Below are 13,789 nucleotides of genomic sequence, written 5' to 3' on the forward strand. Positions count from 1 at the left end.
GGCGTGCACCATTTTGTCAAATTGAAGTGACATTTCGAAAGCTCAAATATCCTTCTATTAATTGCACTCACTGAAGGTATTTTATTTGATTGATAAAAATTGTGAAAATAAAAGAGCAGATTTTTTGCCAATTGTGTAGGACATCTCTGATTATGGGTAATGGAATGATGGATGACGGCTTTGGCTGATATTCGCTCCTCTATCTTCCTCAAAGCTACATCGGTGATCCATTGTTTTCTCACAGTGCGCAGTTCGCCTTGATTATTCTCGTTGGTGTCGATGAAGCCGTCCTTGATGGCGGTCCTTTGGTCTGCCACCTTTCGGAATATGTGCAGCACGACTCTCCAGTTATTCAACGAAGACGAAAGACCTTTTCATCGTTATATCGGCCTTGTCGCACTCTCTCACTCTAGCTGATGTCACAAGGATATGGGTGCCCCAGCACTTAATCTTTAACTAGTGTTCAATTGTCATCGGCAGACACGTGGAAGCGTGAGTATTGGAACTGGTGAGCTATTTTGGACGCTCCTTCCCAGGTGTTGTCTCACAATTTCGTAACCTAATTATTCACTCCTCTCGATATTATAATTAATTTGGCACTGTCGCATATTTTCGTAATACAGTTATGCGATCAACCGCACATTTTGCAACAAGAAACACATATCGTTATACGAACTGCATAGCGATTACACGCACTCCGTTAAGTTAAAAAAAATTAGTAGATTTAACAATCACGTAGAAAAAAAACACTAAACCTTTTTTTTCTACAGAAAGCTAAATTGAATCATTAGCTGAATAATAATGTTGTGTAGGATGGACCGAGATCGGCCACAGTGGTAGCCAGGTTTGTATTCTTAAATCTTCACATCCATTTGTTTCTCGTCAGAGCAGCCAAGTACTCCTTCATTCATAGACTCCACTATCCACATTCAGATCCATATTTTCCATATACCATAGTAGATATAATAATTCCAAACCATGAGCTGCGGGTCGACCGAGCAGCACATGGAAACACTCGGCATTGCAATTTCCACTTGTCGGTCCATTATTTATGGGTTTATTACCCTTCCTCCGCAGCCAGCCAACAAACGGAGATAATCTGATTTCGTGTTTCCTCTCTTTTCCACGCTGCGGCTGTCAACAATGGCGGCAACATTGTTTTCGCCCTCGGAACCCATCTCCCCGGCCAACGCGCTTGAACTGTGCGACCCACCCGAGAACAGCAGTCGTCATTTTTCACAATTACTGTTTACATAGAAGATATCAACGATAATGATCCCGAATTTATCAATCTACCGTATGCGATCACGCTGGACGAATCAACGCCAATTGAGACGGTGGTGTTTAATAGAATTAAGGCAATTGATCGTGATAAGCCAAACACGCCGAATTCCGACATTGAGTACGCGATCGCGCCGAAGCAGATCAAGAGCGGCGACTTCCCGTTTCGTCTGGAGAGCTCCCAGAAGCCGAAGCTGATCCTCCAGCGGCCGCTCGACTACGACACCGGGCTGCACTCGATGAATGTGCTGGTGATTGCGAGCGACCGTGGGAACCCACCGCGCACGGCCAACGCAACCGTTCGGGTGACGGTCCGGGACGTGGACGACTTGTCGCCGATCTTCACCCGGGCCATTTATCGCACCAAGCTGAAGGAGTCGTTTCCGATTACGGTAATTGCGGTGGTTCTGATTTGAGCGCGATGACGAGGCGGGTCTGATGTGTGTGATTGTGCGTTTCGTTTCAGGGCAAGCCCATTCACCAGGCGGTGCCTTTTGATCCTCCGATCGGGGCGTTCGATCAGGACTCGTTGAATGCGACGCTGGTCTACAGCATAATTGGCGGTAATGAGCGAAAATTGTTCTGGATGTCACCGGAAACGGGCGTGATCTTCCTCCAGAAGGAGATAGATTTGGAGGCGGAGAGTCTGCCAGACAACACAATGGTGCTGCAGATCGAGGCGAGGCAAACAAATAGTCCGTCACGGAGTTCTTTGGCAAGGTAAGTGTTTCACAAATTGATTAGTTGATTATGTTCTAACTGGCCTTGATTCAATTAGGGTGGAAATGGAGATCATTGATCTGAACGACAATCTTCCTGAATTTGAGGTTGATCTCTACAACATATCGATCATCGAAAATCTTCCGAAGGGCTTTAGCATTCTTCAGGTGAACGCGATCGATCGCGATCAAGGTGAGAATGCTGAGTTCTACTACTACTTGGGAGCGGAGGACCCCAAAGGAGCGTTTGTTATTGATCACATGTCTGGTTGGATTGTGGTAAATGATGAAACATTCCTCGATAAGGAGGCTCGCAATTCGCTTCATATGACGGTTAATGCCATGGAACGGATAGAGCAAGTTGATCGTAGTCGCAATTATGGAACTGTACAGGTGGAGATCACTTTGTTGGACACAAACGACAACACTCCTGAGTTCGAGCAGGGAACTTTGTACGAATTTAAAGCGAATTGTAGTGCTGCCGTTGGAAGTAAAGTGGGGTCCATCAAAGCTCTTGACCCGGATGATATGGGTAACGGTCAGATTCAGTATCACATAAAAAACGTTCGACCAAATCTGGCGATCCCCTTCAAGCTTGATCCAGACACGGGAGACATTAAGGTGACAGAGACATTGACGTACGGAAAGATTGCATTTTTTGTCGAAGCACGCGATCAACCACAAAACCCATCCGAATCACGATTCAATGTGGCTTTGGTTACGATCGATATCGTGTGTCAATCAATCGAAGAAATCGAGTTCATTGGGGCTCCGTACGAATTCTGGGTAGGAGCGGATGCACCAATTGGAGCATCTGTAGGACAAATACGCACCACATTTGACTCGAATACGGAAGAAGAGATCTTTTTTGATCTCCTCCATTCTTACCCAGAAGGAGTACCCTTCGCGATTGAAGAACGATCCGGAATTGTGACGGTGATTGAGGTTCTTGACAAGTTCGACAGACGTTGTTACGAATTTGAAACGGTTGTATCATATCTGCCGAACGCCGAAGGTAAAAATCTTGACCAACTGACTCCCGAAGCGTACAACAATTTGGAGAAGATAATCGTTACGAACGTTACCATTCACGTCATCAAGAACAACTTCATGCTTCTCAGAGGGACTAATTCAACCCCCATCGAGTTTAAGATCAAGGAAAACAAACCAAATACGATTATTGGACAGCTCAAGTTCCAGGACTTCCAAGAGCAATGCGAAGCCGACGAAAAAGGAATTCCTCCGTTGATTTCGGTACGAGGCGATCGCAACCGCAGTGACCGGCAGGTTTTCAATCTCAATGGTAAGAATCGGACCCGCTACGGTCGGAGATTTATTCGAGAAGTAGCCACGGATTACGTTCAACTGTACCCATTGGTTGCCTTCGATGCCATTTACACAACGAATGTGACAACCAGAAAGGCAAGAAATTCCAGATACTCTCGCAACCCGACTAGTGGAGTTCAATATTCGCTGGTCAATAGCTATGACGTTGCGGAAACCATCCGCCTCACGAACGATGGCAAACTGATGACCGTGAAGGGTCTTGATCGCGAGAAGCAAGACCTGATCAAAGTGACGATCATCGCGGAGTACTTCTATAAGCATCGCACTTTCGCCGGCATCTACCAGGTTGTAATCCTGGTGGAAGATGAAAACGATAACCCACCAAAGTTCAATCAGCCCTACTTCTTGGGGGTGATCGCGGAAAATTCCCCCATAGGAACGGAAATTGTCCTAAATAATCCGATCATCATAACCGATCAGGACATCGGCGTAAACTCCGAGTACGAACTGATCCTATCGGGTGAGTCGAATTCCTTCGCGGCACAGTTCTCCAATTCCACCCTTTCGAACTACAACAAAACTGTGGCGCACATTTTCAAGAATCTTCAGATCGCCAACCTCGATTCCAGCGAAGTGCTCAATCGACGTGTTGATTTTCGGTCGAAGCCTTTCGAGGGGATAAATGGATCGACCCCGCATTACAACATCCTCTTCATGGGACCGAACAAGCTCGATCGCGAGGAGATCGACAGCCTGAATCTGAAAATGGTGGCCACCGATCGGGACAGTTTGACCTCGGAGGTGGAGCTGCGGATTCTGATCTTGGACGTGAACGACAATCCGCCGATTTTCGATAAGATCGCAATTTTCCGCAAGAGTAAGTGCGAGATGTTGGAGAATCTGAGCGATCTGGAGTTGTACTATCTGGACGAGTTGGAGACGGAAGTGTTGCCCGAGTTCATGGAGATGGAGAAGAATGGCGGTCGGTTGAGCTACGGTGTTGACAGTTTGTTCGAGATGGTGCAATCGGCTCCGTACGTGGGGATGCCCCGGTTGCTTGACGGGCAGGCGATGTTGGGGAATCGATCATTGGTTATGAAGAGGAAGCTGTACAAACCGAAAGCACGGCTGCGAACGGGCACGAGGAATACCAGGGCGATAAGCAAACAGTCCGGGTTGAGATTTAGTCTTCCGGAGAATGTGGAGGTCGGGAAGGTGATTCTGAAACTGACCGCTAGCGATGATGACTTTGACAAGAACTCGAAGGTGTTTTATGAAATCGTGAATCAGGAGGAGATTCCTGTGAAGAATAGGAGCAGTTATTTTAAGATTGATCGATCGAGCGGGGAACTGAAGGCGGTGAAACGGTTGCCACCGGAGACGGAGATCAGATTGAATATTTCAGCAAAAGATGTTGGTGGATTGACGGACGTGATTAGTTTGGAGTTCAAGATCTACGATGTGAATGACAATTCTCCGGTGTTCGAACAGCAGTGGTACACGTTCAAGGTTGACGAGGGAAGTTATCCGATCACTGGGAAGAACATTGGTAAGGTGCGAGCGACTGACGAAGATCTGGGAATGAACGGGAACGTGTCATATCTTCTGCTGGCAGAGGATGATGCAAAAATTCCGTTTTCAATATCACCATTAGAAGGCACAATTCGTGTTTCCGGCGAAATCGATCGAGAATCGATTGCGTCTTACCATTTCAAAGTGTTGGCGTCGGATAACAATTTTGACCTGAAACTGTCCGCAATGGTGGATGTTGAGGTTATCGTACTGGACAAGAACGATAACAGTCCGGAGTTCACCACCTACGATGAACTGCATTATGATCGCAGTAGCATTAAACGACTTCCCGTTTATGTGTCGTACATCAACGTAAATTCCAAACCGGGAACCTTCGTCAAACAGGTTCAGGCGAAGGATAATGACTTCGCCGAAAATGGAAACGGATTGGTGATCTTTTCCCTGACTGGTCAAAGCGATCTTCTGCAGTTCAGTATCGATCCCAAGGACGGAGTTATTACCACGGCAACCAAATTCATCCCACCGACGAATCGGAAGACCTATCAGCACATAAACGTGACGATAGTTGCCTCCGACTTTGGAACACCTCCACGATCGAGTAGTGCCCTGTTGATCGTCAACCTTCAGGGCGATCCGGAGAGGATGAACGCGGTCGAGGAGCGAGTTCCTCTATTTCCGTACAAATACTATGAATTGGAATTACGCGAAAACGAGCATGCCCCCAAAATAGCTCTGAACATCAGCCTTAACAAAAAATATGCAAAGGATAATTTCCGGTGGACAATCGTCAATGACGATAACGGCGACAAATTCCGGATCGATGAAAATAATGGATCTCTTTGGTTGCTACAGCCATTGGATCGGGAAGAACAGGATTCCTACGAGATCAAAATCAAGGTGGATAGACTCAAGTCTCGAGAAAGCCGAAACATTCCAAGTGTGTTGTACGCACTGGAGAATCCAGTAAAAAAGAAGACCCACAAACTGCACGACAACGAGGTGGAGATCCTGATCAAAGTGATGGACGTGAACGACAATGCACCGATCTTCCGAGACAATGATGGACCGATTATTGCGGTTGTCCCTGATCGAGCTAACTACGGGTACTCGGTGCTGAAGGTCGAAGCCTTTGACGAGGATGCCGGAAGCAATGGCGACATCCGTTATTCGCTGCTAAACGAACCGGCCAGACTGTTCGACGTGGATGCTTTGACGGGGCAGATCCGACTGCTGAGTTCGTTGGTCAATTTCCAGGACCGAGTCTTTGGATTCGATGTCAAGGCAACGGATCGAGTAGGCGCCGACGACGGTCAGTCGACCATTGCCAACGTCTTTGTTTACGTGCTAAACTCGATGCAAGAGGTGCGTCTAATAATGGCCGGCCTCCCCGTGGAGGTGGAAAAACAGATGGGAATGATTACGGCCAGTTTGAGTCTTGCCACCGGGTACGACGTGCGGATACGTGCCTTGGAAAGCAACAACAAAGTGGACGAAGCGTAAGTTTTTGTGACATTTTTTAGCAATCACAGGTTAATGATAGAAACATTTCGGTTTCAGCACAAACTTGTACCTGTATGCCATCGATCGGAAGTCCAATTCCCTGGTGGAAATGGCGGAACTTCAGAGGTAAATTTATCACCAATATTAGATTCACAATTTTCATCATCAAACACTGTTTTTCACCGAAGGTCCCTCGCATCGCTGGATATGGCTAATTTGAAGCCAAATTTGCCCATCATCGAACTGACGGAGCTGACGCTGAGTGCGCTGGAACCGCACCCCTACGACGCCGGCATGAAGGGAATCGAACTGGCCACGGTCGTTATCGGGGGGCTGATTTTCGCTGGAGGAACAGCGACGGCCCTGTGCATCGCATGCGCCCGGTACCGACGGTAAGTAGTTGATTAACTTTTTCCTTTTTTTCCTATTGGTTGTATGCAAGTAGCGCTATGCATATAAGTAGGCCATGGCAGTACTGGTTTTCTTTCGCTCAAGAAAGTGTGTTGCATCCAAGTAGGTCATTTAATGCTTGAAAAAGATTCTTATTGGATTTTTGTGCACTTTAAATGGAAATTGTCATAGTTTTTATTTATTCGAGATTATTTTGAAACAATCAATCAAGCGATATTAACTCATGAATTCCGTTTTCGTTTCTTTTCTAGCGGAATGTATAGCAACTATTTATATTAATTGAGCGATTGCATCAAAAAAGCATGAAGCACCACCATAAAAAAATCATAACCATCCTAACAATTGGCTTATCATATGAGTAAGGAGTAACTAACTGTTATTAACATGCCATGAACCGTATATGTAGAACAGAATTTTGAAACTTTGAGGACTGATAGATCGTTTAAGGGTTAGTATGTGTAAGAAAAGTATTCGCGAAGCATGGAGGCAAAGAAACACATAATTTTAAGAATGATAAGGTAGCTTGAATGATCTGTTCTATTCATGCTCAAACATGAAACATGCTCATAATAGACGGAATAATACGAAATAATTATTCCGTCTATTATGAGCATGTTTCAAAAACATTTAAATTTCCAAGATCATTTAAACATAGTGATATAAATAAACAACATACGCCATAAAATGAATGACTTTATCTCACAGGGGAATTATTAATGGACATTCCATTTCTTAAAATGATAAAATTTATTTCGCAACATCAATTCTTACTCAACTATTCTAACTTATTACATAACGCCTTATGGATAAGAAGAATCCGTCATTCTTCTGCGGAGAGTTAAAACCTTTGTTTTGTTTGAGAAATAGGAAATAACGTTTGAACTCTTCAATATATTTCTAAAGTCAAATGAATCGGATGAGGGATTGACATGTCTGTTTTCGCATATTAAATCTGGGTTAGATTAGTCAGATTATCTTTTGCACCACTTTAATTAACTCTTTCTTTGTCATGGTAACAGAATGAACTTTTGCATCTTTTACACATTCTAATGCAAACTGCTTTAATCATGTTTTTTGTAAACATAGTAAAACGATTGAAAACAATCAAGTAACTATTGTTTTACAATCAAAAACTTATTTTTCGTTTTCCACTAATTTTTGTTACGACAAAAAACGTTTGATGCGAAAATTATTTTAAGCTTTTAGTGGAATATATTTACTTGTCACGCCTTTGTACAATACCATTTAATTTCACTACTTTAATAAAGTAGTGGAATTAAATGGAATTGTACAAAGTCGTCTTATGACAAGGAAAAAACTTTTGTTCTAGCGTTTAGCGATTTTTTAAAAGACATATCTTCTTTCCTTAAAGGTGATTACATGAAATTTTAAAAAAGTTGTTGGAAGCAATGGGTTAGTAGTGTAGTTCGCTTGTGGATAACTTTCAAATAAAGTTGAAGGTTTTGTAATGTTTATGCAAAAGAAGTTTATAGAAAAATGTTTACGAGATAAAATCTGAAGCTAAACCAACAAGGCATTAAGGAACTCGTTCTTGGACTGTTTTATTTTGGTGTGTATTTTAAGCATGCGCATTTCGTTCATCGCATTTCTAAAACCGTACACAAGGTGGAAGCACGTAAATAACTTGAACAGAACATTTCATGCCTACTTGGATGGTTGAATTTCAAATTAGCAACATGAATCTAATCGTTTCAACAAAAATAATAAGTCACGTTCAAATTAAACCGATAATACTGAATCCACAAATCGACGCCACAATATTTAATTCGCGGCCACATCCTTCCGACCTTGGTTCGACCCGTAGTTCGCTGTACTCCTACCTTCTTGTACTGGATCTGAAGCGAACACCATTTGTACAGGTTTGCTGTCAGGCATTCTTGAATCATGTCCTGTGCATCGTATCCTTCTGCAGAGCTGGCATACTACTCCTCAGAGTAGTCGAAATGTGTGTGACTTTCGCACTCCTGAAAAAGATCGGTCTCAATCATCGCATCGCTCATTTTTTCTCTTCCTCAACGCAGTGAGGCCTCTTTGTGTTTTAACTCTGCAGCGAATGTATTTGGCAGGCACAAAGAGTTGAGGATAAATTATGAAAACAACACTGTTTTCCTCAATGAGTTTTGATAGAACGATGAATTGAATAAAATGCAAGTAAACATTGCTAAAGGTAAACGTAACTGTTAGTACTAGAGGAACTGCTCTGTTTTCCATCTCACTGAATATATATTCAACTCATCGCGAAACAAAGATATACGGCACCAATTAACTCGCTTCTTTTTGCTAACATGCGTGCTCACTGGTGAAAAAATTACAAAATATAAGAGAAATCATATACCTTTGCATTGCTTCTCGTGGGATGAATATCGGAGCTATGAGATGAAGTCCAGGAGCTGTAACTCTATTTATGTGAAACAAGATAATAATAAAGTCAGAAATTTATTCAAAGTTTTTAACAAAAATATATTTTGGAACTTTGACTATTTTGAGGGCAGCCCAAAAATTGTCCATTAAAACAGATGAAATTGTCCTTAAACAATTGAAAAATGCTGATCATTTTTCCTTAAATGATTGAACAAATTTCCTTGAAATATATAAAATGCTCCGTAAACATTTGAAAAGTGTACCGTAGAAACGAAAAAAATATACCGTAAACAATTGAAAATGCTCCTTAGAAAAACAAAGATTTGCTATTTAACAATAATTTAAGGAAAAATTATCAGTTTTTTAAGGAGCATTTTTCAATTGTTTAAGGATAATCATGATTGTTTCATGATGCATTTATCATTTTCCCGTTTTGAAATACTTTTGTCACTTGTTTCAGCTAACCTGTATGCTCAATTGCTCATTGCTGAAAAACATCACAAAAGATAGACCCAACAAAAAATTTATGTTGAATAAGTTTATTTTTAGGCTGGAAAAGACAATATTTGTTTAAATAAGCGCTCTATCAGCTTTAAATGTTTGTTGGGGAAACTTGTCAATTTATTTTATTTTTTTGCTTAATTTATTTGTTTTAATATGATGCATAGCAAGATTACTAAAGCATGTTGTATGCTCTCCTCTTCATGTCTTACTTCTTGTTCTTCATGTTGAAGTATCAAATTTATTCCTAAAATATTCCTATCCTTTGATAGAATTGTCACAAGTCTAAGAACACAATTACAAAATCGATTTGAGCCACTTTGAAACTTTGTCCAATTTAGCTGAATTTTTTACAGAAAGCATATCACATTTAGCAAAAGCGATTATGAGCTGACCTGTCCCGTTGACCACAGGCATTCAGGTGGGCGCTGATATCAAGAACGGCATGAGAAACAGAACAATTCTAAAATGATATGGAAATGCTAATATCATCTTCCAAACTCGGACGTACATGTTCATGATAGCATTAGGGGGCAGAAGGAAGGTCGTGATATGTGCCATCACAGGCATGAAGAATGTTTTTCAAATCGACTTCTATAAAACATTCTTCATGCCTGCAATATTTGACGGAACTATCAATTCTATACTTTCGCCTCTAATGCTATCATGAACATGTACGTCCGAGTTTGGAAGATGATATTAGCATTTCCATATCATTGTAAATCGTTTAACTTCACGTAGAAGTAACACACACGAAATCATTAATTTAGCAGAACAATTCTATTAGTTACAGGGCCAATTGGGTTGTTTAGGGGTATATATGTTTTTACATATTCTGAATCTGCATAAAAAACTGAGCCTAACCTCAATTTTTCAGAATTTTTGGAGCCCCGGAACAATTTTGAATATGGATTTTAAATTTATATGGGACTAAAAATTTGTTCTTATCCTGCATGGGCCAACTGTCATTCTATGAATGTTAGTGTCATTCTATCGATTGAAATGGCTTATTGTTTGCTATACAAAAATGAAAATAAAAGGTTTACAAGCAAAATAAAATTATGTTGGAGATCAGAAATGCATGCTCTTTATGTTAAACTATAAAAAACCTCATATTTTTCTCTGCTCAACAACCCAATTAAGGACAAACCGACTACAAAGTCTAAAGGACGATATTTTAAGTAATCTAAATCATTCAAAGATTTTTTGTTTACCGTCCTATTTCCAAATTTCGAAGGGCTTTCTTGATCTAATGACTTATACCGGGGTTGGAGTAAGGGCTGGGACGCTTTTTTGCGTGTAGTTACGAGTTCAATGATAAAAATGGGAAACTGCTGAATATACAAAGGGCAGAGATACTTTACCTTGTTAAAATTACTTTGGTTATCATTTCTCAAGGCTCTCGGAGATTAGCAAAATGTATCTGCAATACAAACAATACAGTACAACAGCGCTAGGATTGAGGATTATTGAACCTTCAGCAATTGCCAACCTATTCTGGATGTTTTTACAAATTCCATATGAGGAGCCAAAAATACCCATGATTCTGCAAGGTTACTTACATATTTTACTATGCAAACGCTTCAAAACTTTGTAGGGGGGAAACTATCAAATACTTCATGTTATTTGAAGCACCTTCAATCTTTTTAATCTTACTTTTAGGTGAGATTCAAAATGTTTGAATGTAAACTATTACGCCTTTTTCTTAGTGAAATGGGAGCGCTCAAAAAATATTTCTCCAAGGGCGCCAGGAATCCACGCTACGGCTCTGTAGATACCTCTCAAAATTATGAATAGGTCTAATAAATATGAAACCGGATAATTAAGCCTGCACACTTAGTTTTTTTCGCCGAGATCTCAGCATACCTATTTTGTTTATTTCCCGAGGTGGGCACCACCGGGTTTCAGCAAATATGATTTTTGCCGAGATCTCAGTAAAAGTGACGTTTCGGTTGCTGAGATACGGCAAATGTTTTGAGAATCAGTAATAAAACAAAATTTTCTTCTGAAGTTCAGTTTTGATGCTTACTGAGCTACAGCAGTGCCCAATTTTGCCGAGCTCAAAATAGAAAAAGTTAGTGTGTGTGACTTATACAGCAAATAGGGTAAATGATGTATCTTGGACAAGCGCAGGACATTCATTAGAAAATATATCGAGATTGAATAGTATAAAACAATTGAAAACCACTAGGTTCATCCAAATACATAACCTATGATAGTCTTGTGTCTCCATTACCCAATTTTTGAGTAAATTACGTTTACTAGGTGTAAACTGTGATATACTGCCAACTGAAATATTTTCTTTTTGGACATCAAATATATAATTTCGACATGGAAAATGCATATATTTTGGACAGAGTCATTTTCTCCTAATTTAAAAATGGCCACCTACAGATCTCAATGGTATGACTTACCTACACGTATCCACATTCATTTAAATGCATTTATTTGCTTAACTGACATAGGGTAGAGAACCATTTGGGCAGCACCCCCTTTTCCCGTCAGCAACGTTCATTACTCGAGCGCATTACAACCGAATTACTTGTTTTTTGATATCTAGCGATGTACAAACAATCAAGCCATTTGGTTGGAACGCGGTCGAGTTATTAACGTTGCGGACGGGAATAGGGGGTGCTGCCCAAATGGTCCCGCTCCCTAGATTAAACCAGAAATTGACATTGTTTCGCAATCTTATCGATATCATTGAAAGCAGCCAATTGGCAATTAATGGTTCATCCATGTACTGTACATGGGGTGACCAATAAATGTCTGATACATAAAAACATAACTTCATTTTGGTCACTCCTTTTCCATCCGTCTCAAGTTCATGTTAAGCGATTGGAATATGTTAGTAACTCAATTACAATCAAACTTTGGCCGCAGGACCTCAAGATTGCCGTTTCAACCAATTTAAACGTATTTCAGGTGCATGTTACGAAGAGTCCTATAATGCATGTTCTCCTGCATACTAGCGTCCAGCAGGCACTTTGGTAGATAGCTTTACATTTTAGATAATTTTAAAGATAAATAATAGTTGATTTGTAAATTCTCATCAGAAGCCGCTAGAGTTGAGGTAAAAGTATGCAATGATCATACTTTCGATGAAAAATTCCCTACACATTATCTAAAATGGATCGAAGAAGCTCAGGCTTGTCCAAAATATGTACATGTCCAAAATATATCATTTACCCTATTTGCTGAGAATGAAGGTACGTGCTAACTTCCAGTGCATATATCCTCGTAGAATCAAAGCATTGTTGAAAATTCTGAGCACCATAGAATTTGAAGATTTGAACATTATTCTATCTATCTTGATAACGAAACAATCATATGCCTTTGGCTAGAAGATCTGGAGTGAGGAGCAAAAATTAGTAAAATATAACTAAGAGGTCATCCACATAGTACGTCACGCTTCTAGAGAGGAGGGGGTGGGTTCAAAACAGCGTGACGATTCATACAAAAAGTTTAGTAGTTTAATACTATAAGTGTGACGATGAAGGGAGGGGAATTTGAAAATCGCCAATTTCTGCGTGATGTACTTTATGGATATTCTTAATCGGTATTTAAGACTAGGTTGTAATAATACTAATATTTGAATCAAATTAACAAGAAAGCTGTAGACAACATTTTCCGGAATGTTCGGAAAACTATTACACATCCTGAAATCTTTCTCTGAAATAGAAGCCCCAGTCACGGGTTTTTGTTTGTTTGCCGTCGAAACACTGATCCACCCTACCTTCAGAATAATGTTAACGGCCGTACGAAAGTTTTCATACAGTTTTCATTGCAATACACTTTCCATTTTGCACAATACTTCTTCTTCTTCTTCTTCAATGGCTCTACATTCCAATTGGAACTTGGCCTACTTTTCAACTTAGTATTCTATTAGCATTTCCTCAGTTATTAATTGAAAGCTTTTCTATGCCCGCCATTGCATGAGTATGTATCTTGTGTGACAAGTACATTGGATACACTATGCCCAGGGTGTCGAGAATATGTCCAACCCGAAAACATCCTAGACCAGACCGAGAATCGAACAGGCCATCTTCGGATTGGCAATCCTACGCCTTTGCTCGCAATACTTTGAAACATTATTTTACAAAAGATCCATTAGTTACCCTAGCAAAAATTTATCATTTTCAATTCCCCTCTCGCCTATGTGCTATTTGCCTTTC

At 40.8% G+C, this 13,789-nt stretch overlaps 1 protein-coding gene across 3 annotated transcripts in view; it reads left to right on the forward strand.

Annotated features, from left to right (window-relative positions):
• LOC134221652 (cadherin-89D) overlaps positions 1–13,789 on the forward strand; it is a 234,960-nt gene that overhangs the window by 204,586 nt on the left and 16,585 nt on the right. Inside the window, exons 3-8 of one of the 3 annotated variants that reach the window (XM_062700856.1) lie at positions 1,224–1,673; positions 1,748–2,001; positions 2,060–6,316; positions 6,378–6,446; positions 6,509–6,712; positions 6,983–7,263. In XM_062700856.1, the coding sequence (XP_062556840.1) occupies positions 1,224–1,673; positions 1,748–2,001; positions 2,060–6,316; positions 6,378–6,446; positions 6,509–6,712; positions 6,983–7,010 (5,262 nt within the window). In that variant the 3' untranslated portion in view covers positions 7,011–7,263. Of the gene's footprint in view, positions 1–1,223; positions 1,674–1,747; positions 2,002–2,059; positions 6,317–6,377; positions 6,447–6,508; positions 6,713–6,982; positions 7,264–13,789 lie in introns of those variants that run through there. The other 2 variants (XM_062700843.1, XM_062700851.1) reach the window with 2 other exon arrangements.

Source organism: Armigeres subalbatus, chromosome 1 (assembly GCF_024139115.2).
Source record: "Armigeres subalbatus isolate Guangzhou_Male chromosome 1, GZ_Asu_2, whole genome shotgun sequence".
In the NCBI taxonomy this organism is placed as follows: Eukaryota; Metazoa; Arthropoda; class Insecta; order Diptera; family Culicidae; genus Armigeres; species Armigeres subalbatus.